Source organism: Tripterygium wilfordii, chromosome 18 (assembly GCF_013401445.1).
Source record: "Tripterygium wilfordii isolate XIE 37 chromosome 18, ASM1340144v1, whole genome shotgun sequence".
Lineage (NCBI taxonomy): Eukaryota > Viridiplantae > Streptophyta > Magnoliopsida > Celastrales > Celastraceae > Tripterygium > Tripterygium wilfordii.
In genome coordinates, this window is record NC_052249.1 from 2,678,011 (window position 1) to 2,702,310 (window position 24,300).

General features: G+C 37.5%; 5 protein-coding genes across 7 annotated transcripts; 3 read left to right on the top strand and 2 right to left on the bottom strand.

Annotated features, from left to right (window-relative positions):
* Positions 1-3,059: 3,059 nt before the first annotated feature.
* Positions 3,060-4,539, bottom strand: LOC119983380. The gene is made up of 2 exons (XM_038827065.1): positions 3,850-4,539; positions 3,060-3,505 (listed from the first exon to the last, which is right to left on the bottom strand). Exons 1-2 carry the CDS (start codon positions 4,537-4,539, stop codon positions 3,101-3,103), a joined length of 1,095 nt encoding a protein of 364 aa, XP_038682993.1. The 3' UTR covers positions 3,060-3,100.
* A 2,973-nt stretch (positions 4,540-7,512) lies between these two features.
* LOC119984682 (two-component response regulator ARR2-like) lies at positions 7,513-12,260 on the top strand. Of its 3 annotated transcripts, none has more exons than XM_038828751.1 (5): positions 7,513-7,828; positions 10,332-10,484; positions 10,609-10,971; positions 11,079-11,155; positions 11,433-12,260. In XM_038828751.1, exons 1-5 carry the CDS (start codon positions 7,786-7,788, stop codon positions 12,000-12,002), a joined length of 1,206 nt encoding a protein of 401 aa, XP_038684679.1. In that variant the 5' UTR covers positions 7,513-7,785; the 3' UTR covers positions 12,003-12,260. The 3 variants fall into 3 exon arrangements, with proteins under 3 accessions (XP_038684679.1, XP_038684680.1, XP_038684681.1); XM_038828752.1 differs by lacking the exon at positions 7,513-7,828 and adding an exon at positions 8,538-10,092; XM_038828753.1 differs by lacking the exon at positions 7,513-7,828 and having other exon boundaries at positions 10,352-10,484; positions 10,572-10,971.
* Positions 12,261-12,502: 242 nt separating this feature from the next.
* On the bottom strand, positions 12,503-13,278 carry LOC119984683. Its single transcript, XM_038828754.1, has one exon. The coding sequence runs from the start codon at positions 13,161-13,163 to the stop codon at positions 12,642-12,644; it is 522 nt and encodes a 173-aa protein (XP_038684682.1). The 5' UTR covers positions 13,164-13,278; the 3' UTR covers positions 12,503-12,641.
* Positions 13,279-14,668: 1,390 nt separating this feature from the next.
* Positions 14,669-17,034, top strand: LOC119984571 (RING-H2 finger protein ATL39-like). The gene is made up of 3 exons (XM_038828578.1): positions 14,669-15,339; positions 15,831-15,928; positions 16,418-17,034. Exons 1-3 carry the CDS (start codon positions 15,181-15,183, stop codon positions 16,770-16,772), a joined length of 612 nt encoding a protein of 203 aa, XP_038684506.1. The 5' UTR covers positions 14,669-15,180; the 3' UTR covers positions 16,773-17,034.
* A 4,281-nt stretch (positions 17,035-21,315) lies between these two features.
* On the top strand, positions 21,316-22,125 carry LOC119983381 (dehydration-responsive element-binding protein 2C-like). Its single transcript, XM_038827066.1, has one exon. The coding sequence runs from the start codon at positions 21,316-21,318 to the stop codon at positions 22,123-22,125; it is 810 nt and encodes a 269-aa protein (XP_038682994.1).
* Positions 22,126-24,300: the final 2,175 nt, after the last annotated feature.

Genomic DNA, 24,300 nt, shown 5'->3' on the forward strand with positions numbered 1-24,300 from the left:
AACCTTTAATATTGCACCGGCACAAATAAAAGAAAATTTCCGAGATCCTTAATTTATGATCTCATTTTATCCTCAATTCATGTCAGTGTAGGATGATGTTACATGCCACATGAATTAAGGTTAAAATGAGAGTGATAAATTGAGGCCATGTAACATTGTTCTAAATAAAAAAAAAGTATGTAGTTATGGAAATCGGATTAGATGAACTAGAAAAATCTTTTGGTTCGTATTTTGTTGGTTTAATCTCTGAATCACCGGTTCGACCGTAAATTTAATAGCATATTAAAAGGGAAAGAAAAATTCAAAACCTTCCCACATACTACAACCTGCTGGTTAGGTTAGGCAGATCTAATTAAGGACTAATTAAGACATGGACCTTCCTATTTCCTAAAGATGAAAATAGGTAATTCAGCTATTCCAGAGTCAAATGGTAATGTGGAATGTTATCCGCGTAATTGGCAAGTTATGTCATCACCATCAGTAGCTGCCATATATGTGGTTTCATACTTCAAAACTGTCCACATGACTTGCAAATTGCAATACAGGACATATACCTCCACTTCAATAGATTGGACCAAACAAATTCACAGCCAAATTTGACTTTCTAAACGATCTTTATGTCACCATGTTAGTGTCACAAATATAAATATAATATATATGATATTATATATTCCAAAGGAAGATAAATATCAAAAACAATAATGACATATACTGTTCTATTTAAAAGAGCATTTGGGTGATATATGTGTTGTGCCTAAAATCATCAATACCCAACACCAAATTGATTGATCAAATCAAATAATTTAACCTAAGCTAAGCAGAGAATCAAACAATAAATAATATCCAAGTAAATCAAAGCGATAAAGAGACAAGACAAATGAAATACGTGGGTTCGACACGTAAAGACCTACGTCCACGAAACCAATAGAGAAGACAACAAAGACAAGAAATCCACTTATCCACAAAGTCAATTAGAATCCTAAGAGCCGCTCTTTTGGATCCTTCCACTCTCTCTCTCGAGTGTTTTCCCTTTGGAAGTGTTCTCTCTCTATTTCTTTCTAGGAGGTGGCCATGCCAACCCTCCAACTAAAATAAAACCCTAAAGGTTCTATTTATACAAGACTTCACCTACTCTAAACAAAACTCCACTAAGTAAGAACGGGACAAGCCAACAAATCCAAAATGCCGACAAGAAACAATCATGCATAGAGATATATGAATGCACAATAAGACATCTTATCACCCTCAGTATAAGAGGGTGATTCTTCTATGTGATCTGTAATTTCATGATCCGAAAATCTTTGGCCAGAGTAGGAGAAAGTTAGAAAAGAGTTCGTCACTTTACTTGTGGATTATGTGAATAAAGATCATATGCATATGGCTTGACTTAGGGCTTGACATTCTCCATGACATGTATGTCTTGTTGGGAAATTGTCCGATAGAAGGACCAAATTGCATGCCAATCGTGATTGGAAGATTCACCAATATATTCGGTATAATCTAGGTAACCATGACATACTGCTAGGTGTCACTCATGGCATATGAAAACCTTGATTATTTAATTGATCGAGAATTATTAGAAAGAGTTCTAATTTGTTTTCGTAAATTATGAAAGATTCCGATTAGCATACTAATCGTTGATGTTCCATTACTATAATATGGGGAACCTAGGTGCGAAGAATTTTCGTAATTAAATATGGTATCTTATTGTATGATAATAAGAAGGAACTACTTGATAATTAATTATGATTTTGAATAGAATCAATTGTTGATTATTAATTTTACCCTAAAACCCTGTTAATTGTATTGAATTGGATTGGATTCAGAAGGGAAAGGAAAAAAAAAAAAAACACAATGTCACAATATAGGACCAATGTCACATTTAATGTGAGCCAAACAAGGCACTAGTACGGTCAAACCTTGTATAAGTACGGTCAACACCATATGTCTCTACACGGCCAGCCATACGTGTGCACATGCAAGTGTCCTAATACAAATTTATTAGTAGGTTTCACAAGGATTTCTGATGAGATTGGGATTAGGATAAATTTTATTAGATAAACTTGATAATTATTTGTTTTATGAAAGCAAATATTTATGATAATAGTTAATTATGAATTAATTATTACTTATCTTAATAAAAAATAAAGGACAATGAATCTTGATGATTGAATAATCAAGATCCAACGATTAGCAAACATAAGATTATCAAGATAATCTTAAATAACTAGGAGAGTATATTTACACGGCACAAGCAATTAAGTGAGAGCAAGTGGAGTGTTAAGAATGATTAAAAACTATTGTTCTTTTCTCTCTTGTGTTTGGGATTCCTTCTCCTTTGCCGATTGTGACTTTTCTATTAACAGGAAAAATCCCAGAATTTTATTGGTTGTTAATCACCAAGAAGCATAAGCAAGTTCCTAAAGGGTGGTAGTGTTGTAATTTCGTGATCCTAAAAAGAAGAAGAGGTCTTCTCAATTCAAGAGCAACACCTTTTTTTCAATCTTGACCGTTTTCAAGAACAATTTAAAAAATGTTTTTGAATCTTCATTTTGAGTTCCAACACATTCTAACTTGTACAAAAAGGACTATTTGGAATTGCCATCTATTACAAAAGATCATTCTTGATCGATTTTGAAAATTTCAAGATTCGACGTGCGTGTGTGAATGACTTAAGGTGAATTGATAATTGGACATTCATGGCAGCAAGCAGCTCATTCTAATTTTTGAAAAATGCAGTTTGTTGAGATCGTGAGCAAGTAACATGAGATACGAATTTGAACCTTCATTAGATGGCTATACAATAGCATTTTTGAATGTGTGTGTTAATTGATCCTGCTTAATCGCATGTGTAATTTTTTAAAATTCCAGTGCGTTAATATGCGTAATCACTCAAGATTTTGGTCATTTTGTGCTCAGGCTATAGTTTAATGATGTTGATGATATCAACTAAAGGAGAAAAAGGAAAAAAAAATGAAAAAGCTAAGACCATTTCCAAATTTATTTTCCCATCTACAAAATTGTAATGCGGCATGAGCTATGCCTCTTCTTGACTTCTTCATTATTAGATCCTTGCATGTGAGGTGAATAATGCTCATCATCATAACAAGATATCAAACAAGAGTTGATCCATTAAATCACACAACAAACCATTCTCAACTTCCATGGCTATCTCTTTTTGCTCTTCCTCCAACTCGCTCCACCTTCGTCCTTCCCTATAGAGCTCATTAACAGTAGCCTCCCTCTTGGCTTCATCGTCAACCCCCAATTCGAACAATGTACTATGTTCCCCTCTCAACCAAGCTCTTGCCTTCCTAATAACCTTCTCAAATCCCAACCCTTGATGTCTAATTTGATCATTTGTGCTGTCAGCTAATTCATCTCTCAAGAAATCCAACAATAATACTTGCTCCAAAGATGACAATGGCTCTTCACCCTCTTCAAATTCGTGATGAATCGATGAAATTGACCTATGTTGTTCTTCCTCCTCACATTCTACCTCTCCCTGTTCATCATTTTCCGCATCAGCATTATTAGGTACGAAAATGATAAGGATTACAACAGTTGATATCTCAACTACTGAGTTAGACGCATAAGATTCAAATGAATTCATAAACTCTATATATCCCACATGATGCATATGAAATCCTGAGCGTACAACTCAGTCGTTGATATAACTGAATATCATTATTGAATTAATTAAGATAACGTAAGGCCTTGTTTGGCATGCACAATTAAGTACCGAGCCGACAAAACGATATCTAAACTACAGGACAAACCTCCACCGTCTACCACCCGCAGACCCCACAAAATATTTTAAGAGATGCGATGCAGGAAATAATTGCTCACCTTGGGCTCCACCGTGTACTCGGCCGTCACTTCCACCCAGTCTTTGTGGACGAGCGGTGGCAAATACTTTTTATCGACCACATCATTTTCACCGTCATCTTCTTCACATTTACCGCTCCATGAAGGTAAATCCTCCGCTGTGAAATCACTGTCGCACCAACTGGAGCCGCTACTGCTGCACGTGGAAGAGCTAGTTGTTGTGGTGGTGGTAGTAGTAGTGGCGGTGCAGTGATGGTCCGGTGAGGACGCGAAATTCAAGGGTTCAGAATGCAGTTCGACATTGAACGATGTCCACCGCATGATGTCCTTGACTGTAACTTTGACTTGACGGACATTGAGACTTTCATGTTCTCGCTTCTTGATGGAATTCCGTCTGGACAGACTCCGTGAGAGGCTTCTTGGCAATATTATTGACGGAGACTTGACGAGTCGGAGGTTCTTGACGGCGTTGATGATCGCCTGAAATGCAGAGATTCTAGTTGAAGCCGCTTTAGACGGGCGTCTGAGTAGTTTCACTGGGCCACTCCTGAGCCTGGCAAATGTATCAACATCGATGCGACGTCGTGTAGAATCATCAGATGGTGGTGGATTTCTGGGCAATGACTTGAATCCAGCGGAAGAGCAGGAATTCAAATCCTCCAGAAGAAAATCTTTGAGCATTATTCTAGGCCTTCTCGTGTTTGGACACATGTTTTGGAAACCCAAACAAGATTTAAAGGAAGAGAAAGAATAAGAGTAAGAAGAGCGAAGTGAAGAAATGGAGGGGCAGGGGAGTGTTGATATAAATTAAGGGAGTGAAGGAAGAAGGTGAGAGGTAAGTTCTAGGGGGAAATCTCTAGACAAGATGTGGATTATATGGAGCTGGAGCTGGTGATCGAAACAAGACAAAGAGCAGTAGCAGCAGCGTGGATGGTTCATTTTATTAATTTGTTATTTAAATGGGGATATATATATAGTTAGTGTTATATCTCTACTGACTTAATGGTCGTACTTAGTAGTATAATTAAGACTTGAGAGTGAGATTTGTGGGTTTTGACTCCTTTAATTATATGATTTTAGTCACATGTAGCTTGCGTGCTAACACGAGTGATCTCGTGAACTGTACATGAGATTTGTTAATTTTCCCGAGATTTGTTAATTTTCCGGTAAAATTGCTCTGGAACCAAGAACTTCAGGTGTCTTTTCACGATTTCTACTCACATCAATGATATTTCTCGTGAATACATCGAACTCGCACAGTTTTCTTCTTCATCGATCATCACACTTAAATACTAAGACCCAAAGAAATACTTTATTAAGTTATATAGACATAAATTTTCTTATAAATTACATCGTTTGAATTAAGCGATGTGGGATATTATAAGTTGTAAGACTTATGCTCACACATAAATAATGTTTGGTTAAGTTGGAATCTTGATGCGACTAATTATTGACAACAAGTGGAAGTGAAGCAATCTGGACTTATTGAAGTGTGGGGAAGAAGAAGGGAAGGCCATGTATGGTATGGTACCAAAATCTGTGAAGATCGTCGGTGCAAAAACTGAATCTTGGTAAGCTAGTAGGAATGGCTGCTGCTTGCTTAAGATTTGTCTAATGCTGTCCACTGTCAACCAGGCAGATCAACGAGCCAGTCCAAATGCCCACTTTGTTTTTAGTAATCTACACGACCCAAAATTTGATACGTAAGTGGTCCCCGCTTGGAGGTATCCGATGTTTGTGTCGTTTTCAGTGCATGCAAATTGTCACGTCATTCAAACTTAATTGACTCTTAAAAAAAAATCATCCTAAATATAATTTTTGAATGAGGTATTTTCTCAGAGTTGAATGACGAAATTAGGAGGGAAATTAGTTTAAGGACGAAAATGAAACCACATATATAATTAAGGGACAAAAAGTTATATTTAACTGAAAAATTCATAAACAATTAAGATAAGTAACAAATCAACCCATATAGTTTCAAAAAACTTCAATTGAGCTCCTCTATTTTTTTGGACCAAACAAGTCTCTCAACTTCAAGTAATGGTCCACGTTAGTCATTCGAACAGTTAGCCGTTTAAAAAGTCTGACGTGGATTATATTTTATGACATGGATGTGATTTTGCTAAAAATGACAAGTATGTGTAAAATATGAAATGCCATGTTAGAAACAAAAATAAATAAAAATAAAAACACCACTGGGTTTTGGTTTGGAGGTTTTCGTTCTTTGGGGTTCTCGATTTGGGAATCCATTATGGGGTTTCAACTTGGTTTTAGGGTTTGAAGTAGGTCATTTGAGGGTTTTGATTTGGGGGTTTCCTTCTACCGTTACATATACTTCGCAAATTGAACGAACTTCATTTCTTTAATAATGCGAATTTCCTCCAATTGTGTTTTTTTTGTAGTCGAATATTCGTCGAAACCTAGAAATCCTGGTCATATAACCACAAAAGTTCGTATAGGATATTGTTGTTTTCCTGTTTAAAGACTTGATTTTGATTGTGTATTTCTTCATTTACGATTGCTTTCTTGCCTTTTGTTGGTTTTTCTTCATTTTGGGTTTAATGGGTTGTGCTAATTCAAAGCAAAACGATGCTTAGGAAGAAAAGAAGGACGAATTTTCATTGCCAAAATCATCGCCAACGGTTGTCGTTCTTTGATGAATGGTAATTGCAATGGCGAGGTTGTGGTGGATGATGATAAGGAAGGAGAAGGATGACTTTTCATTGACCAATACAACGTATCTGCCACTTGGGATATCAACAAAAAAGATTGCAGATCATCAACTAACAACCGATCATCTCTATTATGACTAAAAAGTGGTCGAGGGGCAACTTTGGACCAATTTCTAAAGTTGAGCGGCTTGTTTGGCCTAAAATAAAGTAGAGGGGCACAATTCACCATTTTTTGAAAGTACAGGGATTGTTTCCTTATTTAATTTAAGATCCATTTGACAGACACTTTTATATGTTGATAATATATATGCTCGTTAAAAATAGTAGCATATATACGGTTTAAAATGCAGTGGCAAATTGGTATTATGCATTTTAGTTTAATTCCTACATATAATTATTACAAAATAAATACACATATTTAAAATAAAATTAAAATAATGTCTTAGACTGTTACATATTTAAAGTAAAATATACATATTTAATGCTATTTACAATTAATAAATTAATGCTATTGCTTGAGATGGGCAGTGTAATGAAATCTGGTTTTCAGAGTATCAGAACAAGGTTTGAACGACTCGCGACAAAGCACAGATTACGGCGGCCGATGATCTCGCCAACTTCTTTTAAAGACATTTTCAACCGAAGACAAGTCGCCGATGATGCCGCCAATACCCCCTCCTCTCGGACTTCAATTATGTCACCAAGACCCCCCTCACCCCCCCCCGCCCCCCCCCCCCCCCCCCCCCCTCAGACTCCAATAATGTCGGCAAAGCATAGATCGGATCGCTCCGCCGTTCTCCTTAATCTTCTTGCTAGTTGCTACAATGGTGGCGCGAACGGAAATAGCTTGGAGTTGGAGGTAAAGGCCCGGCCCATTAAGTGTTTAGTATATACTTATATCGTTCGCTTACTTCTTGGGCTATTAGCAGCAGAAGATGTGGTCTGTCTGTATACAAAGGCCCGGCCCATGAAGTCTTATGATACAACGGTAAAAAATTATGATTGATCCTCTAACGTTCCTAATTCGATAATTCTGGTTTTTTCCTCCTCCTCCTCAAAACGAAGCGAGAAAGTTAATGTACAGGGACTCTGTTCTCTTGATAAATTTCTTCTTTGTATTTCTTGATTAGTAGAAGGAACTCAAGGAAGTGATGAGGCTGCGAGGAGGATTCTGGGATTTGCTGACCCCCTATGCGCGACCCGAAGGACCCGATTTTGCCGTCGATCTCTCATGCTGGATCGTTAAGCACAATCAAGATATATCCTTCCTTGGAGTCACTTGAGCATGATCTTAGTGGTGCTGAAAATTGGCCAGATTTTCTCCACTTGTGAGTATATTCTGCATATCTTGTAAAAACCGTTTCAGATCGTGTTCTAGAAATCAATCTATTTTGAATTTAGCGATCTCTGCTATCAATATAGAGATTAAGCCCCTTTTTTATAATCATCATCCTCGTCAAAGCCTTTTATCCCCAATCAATGATGGGGTTGGCTATTAATCCATCTGTGAAATTGTTGAAAATCCATTATATGACAAGCAATGGACGCCCCCAAAGATTTCTCATTTAGAATCATGTGCATAAAGTTAGGTTAAAGTTTAATTTGGCCCTCAATGTCCAATAGCTCTCCTCCTTTGTCCGGTCTCGGACCAGACCAGCTGTATTTTCAGGTAGTTAAAAAGGAGGCACATTTAAATGTCATCTACGCTGACAACATTGATATTAAGACAAAGATTGAAGTTGAAGATCTTATAGAGGCAGGGGGATGGGGATAAGACCTGTATCATTAGGTATACATTTTTTTTGAAAATGTTTTCTCTCTTAATCAGGTTAAAAAATATGCTACCTATCCTATTAATATAAGAAAGTGAGTCATATCTTAGAAAAGGTAACGTATTGAAGGTATTTATTTATATGCCACAGGAAAAGTTTTAATCTTCTTGACATGGAAATTGGAAACTGATTATATATTGACTGGGACTCTCCCTGTACAATTATGAATTTATGTGGCAATTTTCTTGCGATAAGAGGTCAAAGTGTATTATCTTTCTCATAGATACTGATACATATGGCTGCAGAAATTGCCAAACTTCTTTAGCTAGTTGTATTTTGCTTGCAGTTTTAATAGCTTTTAGAAATTGTTTGCGGTTTTACTTGGTAGTATTGAACAGGGAGCTCCTCATTGTCAATTTTATCTGTTTAGTTATGGACTGAGCTGTAAATTTAATCTGCATATAATTTTTTTGAAGCATTTAATACATACTAATTAAATGCACACTATTTTTGGCATCTCAAGGAAGCATAATACATGCCTCAATTTTATGCTATGCACATCTGTCAGTGAAAGCTACACGAGCTAACACACAGTATTTCATTCCTTTCTCATTCTATCATTCTCAAACATGAACAACGAGAACGCTCTCTCTTTTGAAATTAGTGAAAATAATGCCCGATCACCTGCAAGAGTCTTGGTAGTCGATGGTAACTCTATATGCCTTAAAATTGTGTCAAAAATGCTTCGCAAACTTGAATATAAAGGTGTGTAGCGAATATCTTGCATTCTCTTTTACGTATCCCTGTTCTTTTGGATGCTTCATATGCTAAAACTAATCATGGTTCATTTGCAACTGCTAGTTCTGTATGTGATATTGACTTTGCAGATGCTTCACAAAGTTGTGTTTGTTGTGTCATGATTTTCATGTAAAAATCATGACATGTAAATAAATTAATGTTGCACCTCATCGTTAATTAGTTCTTTCAAATTTACATGCGTAATGAATGATAGATTTGCATGTAGTCCTTGGTCATCGCTCAGCAGTGTTTTTCTCTAGAAACTGCAACCTGATTCTGCATCTCTGAACGGAAACATAAAGTTGTGACTGTTTGGATTTCGAAATTTAATCATGCCATCTGTAGAGTGTTATGATTATTCTTAGACCTATGTTCCCTTTTCTTATTTGGAAAAAGGCTGTCAAGCAAAGCCCTAGATGAAAGCTCCTCCCCAGTGAAGATTTAAGGCTCTATTTTAGTATGGGGTAACTGCCTCAGTAGAGAAGGTGAAGGCCTCAATTCCGATGGCTGAAGGTCAGGAGTCTGACTTTCCTCTTCCCCGAAATGCCTAAAAAACCCGGGTCTATTTTAGTATTTGCATTATTTTGTTATGTTGGTCACAAGATGGGTATGGGTGCAATCAACATGCCTGTATTCATCACAACGCACTTGAAAAGAAAGCTTTCCTTCTAGATTAGCATGATATAACAATTAATACTGCAAAATTATTTTTCCCGTTGACTCGATCTACATGTTTTGTCAAACGACAATTTACTTTTATTCCCTAATGTTAAGATTAGTTATTTTGTCATTCAATCCAATAAGTTAACTTGTTGGGTTGGACATTTCACATCATTTACTTATATTCTAACATTCCCCGCATGTGTGGGCTGGACAATCCGACTACCCAACACATGTGCAACAAACGAGGCCCAACACTAGGGCTACTGTCATACAAGGCCCTCTCTTGAGGCAACAACAAATACATACAAAGGCCCACACTTGGGGCAATAATAAATGAGGTTTAAATTGCAAAAGCCAAGGTTTGAACTCAAGACCTCTTCTCCGATACCATTTTAGTTACTTTGTCATTCAACCCAATAAGTTAAGTTGTTGGGTTGGGCATTTCACATCATTTATACATATTTTAACACCTAATATGAATGAGCATTTATGTTGACTTGTCTTTCTTTTGTCTACTTGGAAATAGATTAATTTGATCGATCAAGTACTACAGATTATAGGAATAACTAAAAATTTCCTACACTACTTTCCCTTGCAGTTATAACTGCTAAACGAGCAGCTGATGCTTTGTGCATTGTGCGAGAGAAGGAAAATGGGATTGACCTTGTTCTCACTGAAGCTCGCTTACCTGACAAGAAGATGTATGAGATCGTCCAATCACTTGGACAAACGTCCAACTCGCCGATAGTCTGTAAGTACCCCAAGTTAGGCCATTTTAGTTATCATTATCTTTCTTTGATATTTGTTCTTCATGGACATAAAAGTCTTTCTTTAATAGCATTTCCTTTTGGTTCGTCTTTTTTTTGTATTTACAGTTATGTCGGCTGACAGTGAAGAAAGTGCCATATTAGGAAGCTACGCTTCAGGGGCAGTGTTTTATTTTGTAAAACCATTTATAATGAATGATGCAAAGAATATCTGGCAGTTTGCATACATCAGTAAAATAGAAAAGGTGGTGGCTGTGCCTGGAGTAAGTGGCATTTGTGGGAAGTCACGACATGAGGATACAGATATATTGTGTGCTGTGAGACCGGAGAAACAGGGTTTGCTATTGCATGAAAGAAAGGAGCAGGAAGATGAGGAACATGATTTGGCGATTGTGGAGAGTTGGGAGACAGTTTGGACAAGTGAGCTACATGACAAGTTCTTGGAAGCCGTGAATTTACTTGGCATTGATAGTAAGTGTTTCTAGATACATCATTGGTGAATCCTCTCACTAATTTATTGCTTTCCTTGTCTTGGTTTTAGTGTGAGCATTTGTTTTTTCTTGATTTGTCTCACACAGATGCTCATCCAAAGAACATTCTTGAATATATGAATGTCCAAGGACTAACGAGAGAAAATATTTCAAGCCATTTACAGGTTTGTTCTCCATAACGACATACAATTCCTGAATACTTTGTCATTCATCATCGGCTCCTGAATATCTCTTGAACATATCAAGCATCTTGAACCCAATAATAAATTAAACCCATTAAACCACTTTCACCCGAATGGAGAAGAAAAATAGGAAACAGATATAGATCAGCCAGGAACTTCAATATATTAAATTACCCATTTTTGAAGGTTTTTATGAGACAAGCCTAGCGGTGACCTCCTTAGCGTCTGACGAACTGAGATTTTTACAAATGTTCAACAGAAACATTATATCAAATTGAAAAAAGAGCAAGCATGTATCCAGAAGAACACGAGGAAATCCATGACTACAGAACATGCTCCAGCTGGAGTCAAAAATTATTTTCTGGAGGCACGTTCTCTTGGTTCTATCTGTCCAAGCAATCTTGTGGAAGCAGGACCTAATGGGGTGCCAAAGTTTATGCATGGGCAGTCAACTCTATTGAACAGTCTTCCTGATGGTTCTCATTGCAATTCTAGCCAATTTGGATTCACAGATTCAGCTATGGGGGAGTTACCTAGCTCTGACCAGGTGAGAAATTATACTTTTGAAGATTTTCTCGAAGGAACAATGACAATGGCTCCCTGTAACGTGGGAGATTCTGGCTCAAGTGTAGCCAATTGCCTGGAATTATTGAACAACCCTATGCAACAACAACAAGAACAATTTCAGATGCCACAGCCTTCATTCTTGCCTCCACCACAACCACAGGAGCAGGAGGAGGAGTTGACTGGCAAAAGTGGGGTTATTGATGAGTTGTATCGGCTAGGAATGGGATCTTCCCCACTTGATGAGTATTTTAATGATCTCTAGTAGATCGACGAATTGTCATAATATATGTCGTGAAGTCTCCATGAGAGCTTGATCGCGGACATCATGGCTTGATTAACAGAAATCAAACTCCCAATGTCCAGCATGTTTCGGGTTTTACAACTGCAGTTTACAGGTGTAGGTTTATAGTTAATGTTTCGGATTAAATGCTTGAATTTGGATCTTATGATGTTCCTGCTATGTTGACCTTCCTGTGTTGCTTGCTTTTTCTTAACTGAATGTAGTTTTACAACTGCTGTGCTTTATTATTATTATTATTGATCGGTCATGGGGTTATATTCTTAATTTTTTTAGAGCGATTGAACCTTACACCTTGTTCAAGTGTAAGGAGTTGGCTACCACCAGGCCCACAAGCTCCTTTGTTAGTATGCGAACTGTTTCTTTGATTTTGGGTTTCATATTAATGAGATCAGGGATCCCACCTCAGTACCTGCATCTTGCAGAATTCATGGTTCAGCATGGATTAAATTATGGCAGAACAAAGTCGAATACATGAATTCATTCATAAGTTACAGTGGGTGGAGATGGGAGTCTCGAATTGAAATATTGAATATGATACTGACACACATTTGTGAAGGATTTGTAGTCCCCAATACATGTCTGCAAATCAAATTGATATGTTCATCCATGAAATTGATACACAAGTTCTAAAGCTCGCGACTTGGTCTCGTGAGGATCAAAATTCTTCATTCCCACAACATACCCATCTTCGCATACCTTCCTCTCCCTAACAGCCGCCGATGATGGCGAAAGCGGCCGCTTAGGTCTCTTATTCCTAATAAATACATCTCTCATCCTTTCTTCTACTTTATCAATGGAAGTCTTGGAATTGTCCTCAGCTGCCTCCTCATCGCCTCCAATTTGCATCGGCTCTTCGCCGTTCTCACCGGCACCAGCAGTGGCAGAGGAACCAGAGTTCTCAGCTGGGGCAGGGGGAAAGGGAGGGAATTGGGTTTTGGAAAGGAAAGAAGAGAGGAGGTTGTGGGCGTGGTGGAGGGAGGAGTAGATTTGGAGGAGATGGTTGGGGTCAGTGGTGATCGGAAGTTGTTTCGCCATGAAAGTAGCTTGATCTAGAGAGGCGATGAGGTCGGGAAGTGGAATTGAAAGTGGTTTCTCTGCTGATGAGGATGATGTTGTATTCATGTCCTTTTTCTATTTCTGAGAACCACAAGACTGCGGAAAACGGTTTCACTGGGTTGGAATTTCTGTAGTATGTACGTCTTTGTGTAAGCACTTAGTCTAAAAGTTGGAGAAGGCCCAAGCCCAAAATGTTCTCTGTTTCTTTTTGAAGGTTGAAACTCTATTATTACATTTTATGAGAGCAAACGTTAAATCTAACGTCACAAAAACAGCTTAAGAAATTACAAAAACTGGACTACATCGAAATATACTCGGTTGATAATCTGTTTTCTTTATTGTCTTTCTCATTGTCTCGTTCTTTTTTTTTATTTTTTATTTTTGTTGAATTGGTATCCAAACTAATAATAAATCGGACAATAACCTAATTCAGATGTGAATTCAAAAAAGTAAATCAAACAAGATTTATGTGTTCGGATTTGGATCCGGTTTTAAACCGGACAAAACTTATGTGTTTAGGCACACAGATTTCGGACATTTAACTTATGTTCAACTTGGTTTAATCCGGATCGGACAAATCCAATCATCCGAATAAAGTTTTGTCACCCCTAGTTCTAAGCAAAAAAAAAATGTAAATTAACTAGTTTCAATTTGGTTTTGCTGATGATGCAGCTCTAGTGGGGATTAATAATATGTCGAGCAATGAAAGCAATGCCAAAGATATAATGGACATAGTCAACCTTGTTGCCTTGAATTCTCTAAATGCTGTCAACACCATTGCAGATAATCTAGGTGATTTGTCACCATCTACAGTAGAAAATACTTATAAGATAGACATTTTTAGTCCAGAACATCATCAAAAACTCTCAAGAAATACTGAAATAGGTTTCTTACAAAGATAGATAAAAAAAAATTTCCAACTAAACAATACCATACAGTATGAATATGTCATGAATTAAGAGACACCCGAGCTACTAATTGAAGTGACAAGGATGATATGTATTGTCCTAATAACCAGGTTCGAATCCCCCGTTTCAAAAGGAAAGTCATGAATTAATGGATCTTAAACTTGGTAATAAGCACACCCTCATCACAAGTTTCCTTCTTTTCTGCAATAATTTATTCATTAAAGAAAATCAACTGAAGATTTAAAAGTTTAAAAGAACAAGTACCTTGTCAGACTCCCAAGTATTCCTCTCCTTACTTGTTGGATTACATATATAAAAATCTGAAAAGTATCCATCTTTCTTTTCCCATTCTATCATGATTGTTGACACAAGTTGAGCTCAAACGACATCGTTCTTCAGGTGCCAATATAACCCCCAATCATTTCATCATTGTACAGCTCTCTGAAGTCTGAACCTTATCGGCTTATCTGAAAGTAGTGAACCTAGGACATAAAAAAAAAAGAAACAACCTTTGAGATTCTGTACCTTGAAAACACTGGAATCTTATAGTTGTCCACTTTTTACCGTAGGACTGCTTTGGTGCCATAACTGACTAAACTGTCTTAATCTCAACCGTCTGATCATATCAAGAACTTAATTTCTCTGGGGCTCTGCTGCTGGTAGTGGAGCCTACATAGCAAATTCCAAATAGCGAGAGAACGAACTGTCTTCTTTCTCCTTCTACAACTTTTCTAATCCCCACCATCCATCCAATTCAAAGCCCCCACTTCTTCCCTTGGAATCAACTTTGAGTCCACCCAAAGCGATTAGGATTCTAAAAATGAGTAGTTTTATGTGTTTGTGATTGTTTTGTACTGTTTTGGCATTGAATATCTTGTCGTTTCTCCAAAGATCTTGATATGGGTTTTTGATTCTCTTCTTGTGTTCTCTGTTTTCCGTCACAGTTTCTTGTTTGGAGCTTGTGGGTTGTTCCCGATTTTGTTCTTGTTTCTCAATATGACTAATTTTTGTTTTTCTGGGTGGTCTTGGCCAATTGGGTGTAAATACTTGATCTGGGTCTCTTTGGTCTAAATCATATCGTACTAGCTTTAGTTGTAGGAGCTCGATTTGCAGCTGTTCTATATATAGTTCAAGTTGACTTGTGGGGCATTCATTTGTTCTCTTTGGGAATTGACATGTTTGGTTCTGGGATGAATTTGATTACTACTATTATTGGGTTTGGAATGAGTGCCACTTTCATTGTGTTTGTTTGCACAAGGATAATCTGTAGAAGGCTTCGAGGGACTGAGTCACGGCCAGTATTTGAGATTGATACCAGGATCGATCCTGTCCAGGTATGTTTGATTCTGTGTACTTTTGGATACACCTGGTGTGTTGTGCACGTTTTGCGTTCTTTGTGCTTGAAAGAATGCCTCAATGATCCCGTCTCGTCTATTTAAATCCAATTTCCAGCAGTGCTTAAATAGATTAATTTCCAGATGTGGGTGAAAGGCGTGAAGCGTACATTAATTTTTTAGATGAATAAGGAACCTTTGATGCTTGTTGATGGTCATCTGGTCACCCAAAAATTGGTTTTGAGGTTAATGTTTCTGTTATTGTCCAAATGAGATATCTTAAAAGCCGGAGAAATTATGTCAGCTTGAGTCATTCAATGTACAATCATACGATGCCAATTGGTATATCAATCAATCAAATTTGATTTTATCTGGCTATACAAATCAAACCCTTACTAGAATTGCGTTTATATCTACCATTGATGGAAGTTAACACCTAGCATTTTTTGTTTGGAGATTTCAATTATTCACATTTTGATCTTTGTTGGCAGCCAGAGCATCGAATTAATGGCCTTGAACCAGTTCTGGTTGCTGCAATCCCCACAGTGAGATACAACCAAGAAGCATTCAGTTCCATAGAAGATGCACAGTAAGTGTAGCTAGCTAGCCTATATTGCACTTCTTTTCTGCAAGAAAAACTTTCATCTATTTGCCTTTACTTTGTCCAAGATTTTTCTGTATCGATCAAGGAGACATGCTTCCTCAGTAGTCTCATTTGATCCAATCTTAATATTGTTCGACTTGGTGAAACATAGTCTTGGAAAATCATGTAAATACTTTGCCCATCAGTACAAAATTTTGGGTGGCTAATATACAGATGTAGTAGGTTGACAGAAAGCGAGTAGGAATGAACATCTTCAAACTCAACCTAACGATTAGGACACAAGACATGTAACCAGGGCTTGGATTGCTATCTAATTTTTATGCTTGATTGCAGCCTTTCAATGCATTCTTGTGTATCCTATTTTGGCTGCTGCTTTGTTATACATATAGTTAGAGACATCAAGAAAGCAAGGCATTTGAACTGATTAAAACAGTCTAACATCAGTTGAAACTATCTGACATGTTTCTCCTGCAGGTGCTCCATATGTTTAGGGGAGTACCAAGAGGCAGAAGTACTGCGAATTATGCCCCAATGCGGCCACAACTTCCACGTCTCATGCATCGACATATGGCTGAGAAAACAATCCACGTGTCCAGTCTGTCGTTTCCCCTTACAACACTCTTTGGAAACTAAACGTGTGAGACAAGCAACATTCAGTATGGCTCAATCTGCTGATAGCCCCGACACTCCGAGTGAACATTCTCGCCAATGGTTGCTTCCTGGTTCTGAGCGCTCGCTAGGAAATATAAGCCGCGCGCGTGAAGTGCATCTTGACGTTGTTCCTGGAAACACACAACCGAATCCAAGAGAGACGGAAACAAGGCAATAACCACAGAAGCAGAACAGCATCTGTATTTGCGTCCTACTACTGGTTCATAAAGTTTGAGCCTTCATGATTTACTTGAAAGCTTATGAGCCATCGGCATGTAGGATCAGATATTTTGAACATCTCATCTGTACATGAAACCGTCTTCTGTCTTTTTCTTAGCTTTGGCACTGATAGAAGGCAGCCTCATTTGTTGTGATCATTTGTAAGAACTTGAAATGTTAAAAAAGAAAGCATAAATTATATCCCATATTTTAGATAGACATACTTGACCTGATTCGATCCTGTTGAATTTTGTTGTCGTACTGTAGTTATGCCATTTTAAGCTCCGTTTGTTACTCCGTATAGGATAATATAAAAATGAGTTGGAGGTGCTTTAATATTATACGGTCGGCATGTATAAGAACCACTTTTTGTATAAAGTTATACTATTCCGAGAATTTTAAAAATTGTCCAAACACCCGATAAGTTCCTTGAAGCATAATTTTATACTGTACGGAGTTTTATCCGCTCATCCAAACGGAGCCTTAGACCATTGTTTCTGGAATGTCTTTTATTAGTATTCAGTAATATTACAATCCAAAATTTTAAGATCAACAGATCAGCTTAATTGGTCACCGGAATCAGAGTCTTATATATATGTATCTGAAGCCTATATGATAAGAGCCTTCAATCTTCTGGGTGTATTTGGACACCCCCACCATTGTCCAAAGTCTCTGATAATCATCCTTGGTTGATTTCACAGATTGTTGGTGGCCCTCGAATATTCTTTGACTGTAGATATTATCACCTAGAGTATTCAAATTCTCTTCAACAACAACCGTGTCTCTTTTTCTTACCTTCTAAGTCAAGCAAGAAATATGTGCATGTAACTTGATAATTTAGGCATAAATTAATGGATCATTAAAATATATATATAGAACTTCTCTCCTTCGGTATAAGTTTACGGGGTTTTATTTTCGACCGTTGGATTAATCCAACGGCTGACAGTTTCGACCTTTACTCTACACACGAATCCGTTATTCTCACCGGAGGAGACGTAGAGAGAACTTTGCATTTGTTGCGACTGGTGACAAGGTCCTCTCCTCCTCATCCACGAGTCTCACCTAAAGGTCGCAATCCTTTTCAGCAAACGCTGATCTTCTCATCTTCCCTTTCTACCCAAAGGACCAATCCTTCTCAGCAAACGCTAATTTTGTTTTATCGATTTGCAAATTTGGATTCGACCTGATTTGGAGCTTTGGAGTTCTCAATTGTTGCAACTGGAGATTTGGATTCATCTCGCAGGAAGATCAAAAATTTGTATCTAGGGCTTAGAACTATTATTTTTGGTTGCTGCTAATTCATTATTTTTGGTCAAATTTCTCAATTATTACCGGTGTGTGAGAGAAATCATGGTGGGTTTGATTGCAGTGTTGAAATGAGATTGATATTATGGAAAATGCTGAATTTCTTCGATGCTTGTAATGTAGACCTGTCTTGTATGAAGAGTTTATCTTTCTTTATTTGTAGAAGGGTGATTTGAATAGCCTAGAATGATCACAAAACCCATTTTGAGGCAATGTTTGACACAGACATACGATGAAGACTCCGTCGTTTGTTGGTTGGCTTCCAACGAGTTCAGTGTATCGTCGTGCTGTCGCGATTTGAAGTACGAAAGAGACAAAGTAGCAGAAGGGGATTCGTGTGTAAAGTAGAGGTCGAAACTGTCAGCCGTTGGATTGATCCAACGGTCGAAAATATAAAATCCCGTAAATTGGTCCCTTAAACTTATGCCGTAGGAGAGAAGTTGTATGTATATATATATAGACCCTAAAATTTTCCATCATGTTTGGGGCATGCTTTGTGTTTCTATGTGTTTAACTTCAGAGAAGTATATTAGTTAATTTTAAATAGTAGTAATGTATTATACTCTGTAAAAACCAATTATTAATTGATAAAATTTTAAAAAAATATGGTCCCCAATTGAAAGATCAATTCAACTCTATTTGCCCACTTGAAATCAATCAAGATACAGACAGATTCATGCTGATATTATCAATGAATGGTAGATTAAATTATAGCTCAAAAATTTTTTTTGAATGTTTTGTGAGAGTTAAGAAGTAGATTTATTGGGCATGCCCGAGAGTTGACCAAGTCATATTCAATGGCCACATGACTTCCGTCCATGATAGGCCGCCACTGTACATCAGGTAATTGATTTAGTAATCCCGGCTAATCAATCGAACTGAACGGGCAGGCATTCAAGTCATGCACTATATAAAAAGAAAGAGACACTCAAGATAAAGTTTAAGCTCTATTTTGTGATTATTAAGGTTAGTGATAATCTTGAAGACTTACTTGAGCGTCGAAGTGCCCGCGGTCATCCCACGACCATTGAGTTCACTGATCATCTTTGTTTTCAGGGTTAGAGCAGTCGAATCATGGAGGAACTTTAGGCTGACCTGACTTCTATTGCCAAAGGAGGAGTTCGGCCCAAGTGGTGTTAATTTTTTGTTCATAATAGGCATAACCCAACCTAGTGACTTATAAGCAAACTCCCATGTTTTTTAGGCCTAAGTACTATTGGTGACGACTCATAAAGAACAAAGTCTTTGCGAACCCAATGTATCCACAATGATCCGACAAACCCAAAGAACACAATATTGTTGTTGTGTTTGGGTTAGGAGTTTTAACAAGTTAAACTCACCAACCAAATCCAAAATCCAATTATCACCACATACAAATAAAAGATTTTGTGTATACCCTCTCCATTGCTAATATAATCATTTACATAGTTTTTTTTTTACAAAGTAACTGTCTAACACAAAACTGCCTAGTTACCCAATTTGGATGGATAGGGTTTTCTTGGATACTAACCTTAAAAATCAATCAAGCATAACAAAAAGGTTTTTATATGGGATCAAATTGTCACCTTCCAAAGCTAACCCAGCATTACGATTGGTCGATCGAGTAGCACGTGTCATTCCACACGTGTCTTGTGGAAAAACTCCATCCACTAACAAACAAAGATAACATTTCCACCCTAAGAGGAATGAAAAATTGTGGAATCTAATGTAACCCTAGGATGACTATAGTACTAATCCAAGGGCCAAACCATTCCTTCTTTGTAAAGGAACCCAAAATAAATAGAAGGACACACACTAGTTTAATGTCAATGAAACAAAATGTTAATGGGTCCAAATGCAAAACCAAGGTCCATAATAATAATTGATAAATAATATAAATGTTTCAATTCGTGTGGGCAATATGGTCAAGGAAATAAAAACACCACAAAAGACAAACGTACGGGGGGGAGGGGGGATGGTGGAGCCCACCAATCATTCAAATCTCCAATTGCTAAATTCCACAAGTGACCCTCACGTCACTGCCACAATTAAAATTTTTAAAATTGAAGGATCCAACGTTTCAAATCCGTTCTTCATTTACAAAATGACAAATTGGGATATATATATATAGCCTTTCTCCCGTCTCCTTCTCTCTTTCTTTTGTATTACAGCTTCCCAGCTTGGCTTGAAGAGGTGGCTTTGGAGTTCTATTTATTGTTCATAAATTAGAGATGTTTACTTTGTAATTTAAGAATTGATTCAAGCCAAGTAAATAGTCTCTCGGGGCTTTATATGTACGAGAGTAAGGATGTCTACATCCATCTCTCCTTGATCCACAATTGGGTGAGTGTTTGATGATATCTACCTTTTTTTTAATAACCGAAAACGATGACATACATCTTTGTCTTTTGGACAATTGATACGAGTCTAAACTCGGGTTATCAGGTTTGAGTGTATAGAAGTTTTTCACTTGACAACAAGGTTTGTTGGATTAAAACTCAGCGTGTGGCCACAATGGTAGTTTGTCTTTTAGACAATTGATATGAGTCTAAACTGAGGCAGTCAGGTTCGCGCGTAGAAGTTTCTCACTTGAGGACATGGTTAGTTGGACCAAAATTTAGTACGTGGCCATAAGGGTATTTCTCACAGTGGGAATCAAACTCAGGACCTCTCGAGTCCATACGATTTGACCCTAGAGAGATTCACTAACCAATCTATCACCCAAGTAGTTTTTGATGATGTCATCAAACAAAAGGGTACTTCAGATTTATTAATAGTCAATAATGTAGTTCAATGATTGCATTGGAATCTAATGAACAATATTAAGTTAGACCTAACTAGGTAAATCCTAAGCATTTTTTCGAATATTTCTTGATTAGGGCACGCCGCATGCCTTCACCTCTCAAGCCGAGCCCATGCAAGCTTTGGAGAATAAGCCCAGCTGATGGACTATACATATACATGATTGAAGATAGAGACTAATAAACAACATTAGGTAATAAAAACAAACGAATAATAGACATCATGAACAGAAGATCATCTCAATCATCTACACTTGCTCCCCTTGATGTTACTCATCTTATATAAATAGTGCATGTCACATTAGTTAGTCCTACACATGCCTATGTGTTTCTCCACATGAAGCCATAGACCAATTCTCACCAACCATACTTAACTCCCTCTCCGACGCCTAAAACAAATAAAACACCTACTATAAAATGACAATAACCGAAACACCAAAATCCACCACCCCAACAGCCACCACCATCACAACCGTGACCATCACGCCACCTGTTAAACCGGTGGTTCGAAGATTCGTTGGAGTCAGACAACGGCCATCGGGAAGATGGGTGGCTGAAATTAAGGATTCATCTCAACGTGTTAGGTTATGGCTAGGGACTTATGATACACCAGAAGAGGCAGCTCGAGCCTATGATGAAGCGGCTCGAGCCCTACGCGGAGAAAACGCACGAACCAACTTTGCGCTTCCTCCGGCTAGCCCTAACGTCAGTTCCGGTTCACCCCTAAGCGAACCAGATGTGAAGCAATATGGGCTTAGCTTTTCTTCATTGAAGGCAAAGATGAGCAAGAATTTACAAAGCATCATGGCAAGATCAAAAGACAATAAGTCAACGAAAAGTAGAGTGAGTGATCACTTCACTTTTGCTAGTATTTTCCACTTCAAGAGCAAGAATTCTTCAATGGACATGAAGAACATTGAGAAAGTTGTGTTGCCAAGTATTGTTGTGCCTCCTGTGGTTGATGAGACCACTTGTAATTGGGAGAGCTCAAGTGTGGTGTCAACTGATAGTAGTGACTGTCTAGGGTTCTTGCAGCCGGGGTTCGATTCGGACGGGTCGGATATGGATCAAATGATGGGTTGGATGAGCAGCCCGGATGTTATGAGTGGTTGTGAAGGTGGTGATCCGGGTTCAAGGAGCAAGAGGTTTAAGGTGTCTTCTTCTATTTTGGTGCATCCAACGTTTAGTGTGCCTCCTAATAATTATGATGGTGGTCATCAAAACTAAAGGTATTAGTGTAATAGTGATCTTAATTTCAAATTAGAGTGAGTTTAACTGTATATGTGCTACTTTTGGAGCTTTGATCGGTTCAAAGGACTGAGAATTGAAGCTTGTCATAGTAGTTAAGAAATTTGTTGCTTTTTAATTTCAGTTAAGTTGAAGAGATAATTAGTTCTTCAAGTTAAGTATGTACAGGAAGATTTAGTGAGATTGGGGAATATAGAGAAGTTCTAATTATAATATGTTACGATTCCACATCGCTTAGATATGAAAAAGAAGTGCAAAATATAAGTGAGGCCAAATTCTCTAACCAACAATAATTGATTTTTCTGAGGTTGAGCCACTAGTCTAGTCCTGCAGAGGATCGGGTGTTAGACTAGGTCTTCTGAACCTAGCTAGTATGAGCTAGACTTAGCAGGACAAATCCTATGCAGGCCACATGCCCAAAACAGACAAAATGTTGTTAGTGAATGAGAGTGGTCTTTTTCTATCACAATTTACAATATTGTAATAAAATTTTCAATGATAAGGCAAGTTGTCTTTTTTCCTAATTAATGAAAATGTCAAGTTTTACTGGTCAATCTTAATATGGACGAATCAAGAAACGATTTTTGCAATTTTAGGTAGCTTAGCAAATAACACAAAATCGGCACTAGCCTCAATTACATTATCTAGCTTATGTCGGAAATCTACACCCCTCATACAATCAATAATATTGTCCGTTTTGGATTTATCGGTTTTTGTGGATACATCGGGCTCGCAAGACTTTGTTCCTCCTAGACCTAACAAGTGAGCCAAACTCAACTCACTTAAGCTTAGGAAAAGACCTAATTATTTGTTAGGGTGAGCCTGGATTTATAAACCACACATGGTTGGGATTACCAATCGATATGAAAGTGATTTTAAGTTTTCAACACTCTCCTATACTTGTGGGTTAGGTTATGTCAGACCCAACAAGTTTTCGAGGATACACTAGATCTGCATGGCTTTGTTCCTCCTAAACCCAATAAATTGACCAACTCCAACTCACTTAAGCCTATGAAAAGACGTAGTTATTCGTTAAGGGATGAGCTTGAATTTATAAGCGTCAATGTTTGAGCTGTATCATCTAAAGAAATTGACCCAATCATAAGAATTGTCAAGTCCCCTCAATAACGAATGTAGCCCATGGGCTTATTCATGTGGGCCTACATCATGATTGATTCAAATTTAATGTACATTTTTTGAGTTTGTATGGTATTGCAATCTTTTTAATAGCTATAGTGTGGGATTGGATTGGATCTCTTTTTTTGGAGTGAAAAAAATATCGTCCTTCTATGCAGCTTTTGTCACGAGTTATATATATTGTTTCCCTTGTATGTATATACTTTATATATATGTCACACACATATCAATGTCACACTTTGGGGTTTGTGGCTAATTTGGGGTTTAGTGTAGTGTATTTGAAATTGAAGGAGCCTATCCATTTGAAAAAAGTTGGTTACAACCATTTAGATTTGATGATGTGGGTGAAATATTTAAATCTATCCTTAAACTATCATCATTTTATAGATTTTATCCTTAAAACTTTCAAATTTTTCGCTGTTGTCCTTATAATTTCATTTTATATGCCCATTTCATTTCTGTCTCGAGGCAAACTTCCGATCACAACCCCAACGAAAATTATTGACGTGACTTCCCACCTTCGACGAACTATACACGTGACTAATGACGTGGAAAATTAAAACATATAAGGTTTTCTCCCACAAAAAGTCGGGTGCCCTTAGCCCCAAATTCATACTCTCAACAATGAGCATTATAAACTCACTCTGGAATTGGATACACATCATCATATACACCAACTTACATCATTCCATGTGGACACTTTTGAGATCAATTTCTCACTCATCTTATATTGGTTTTTGTAATGTAAATATACTACGCTTATCGGCACTTAAAAATGTACGTACTCAAACTTGAACCCGTCACAAAGGAGGTGTGGATCCAATATTTAATTGTGGCCAAAGTAGGCCCATTTACATGCATCAATATCCAATAATTATGTGCCAGAGAGATGCCTGAGGTATCTATGCTTAAGGAGATCAAGGTATATTTGATGAGTAGATGATGTTAAAATAGAGAGAAAATCAGTAGGTTTGAAAGTTCTATATTGCCAAGGTCAATGAAGACAAATTAATAAGA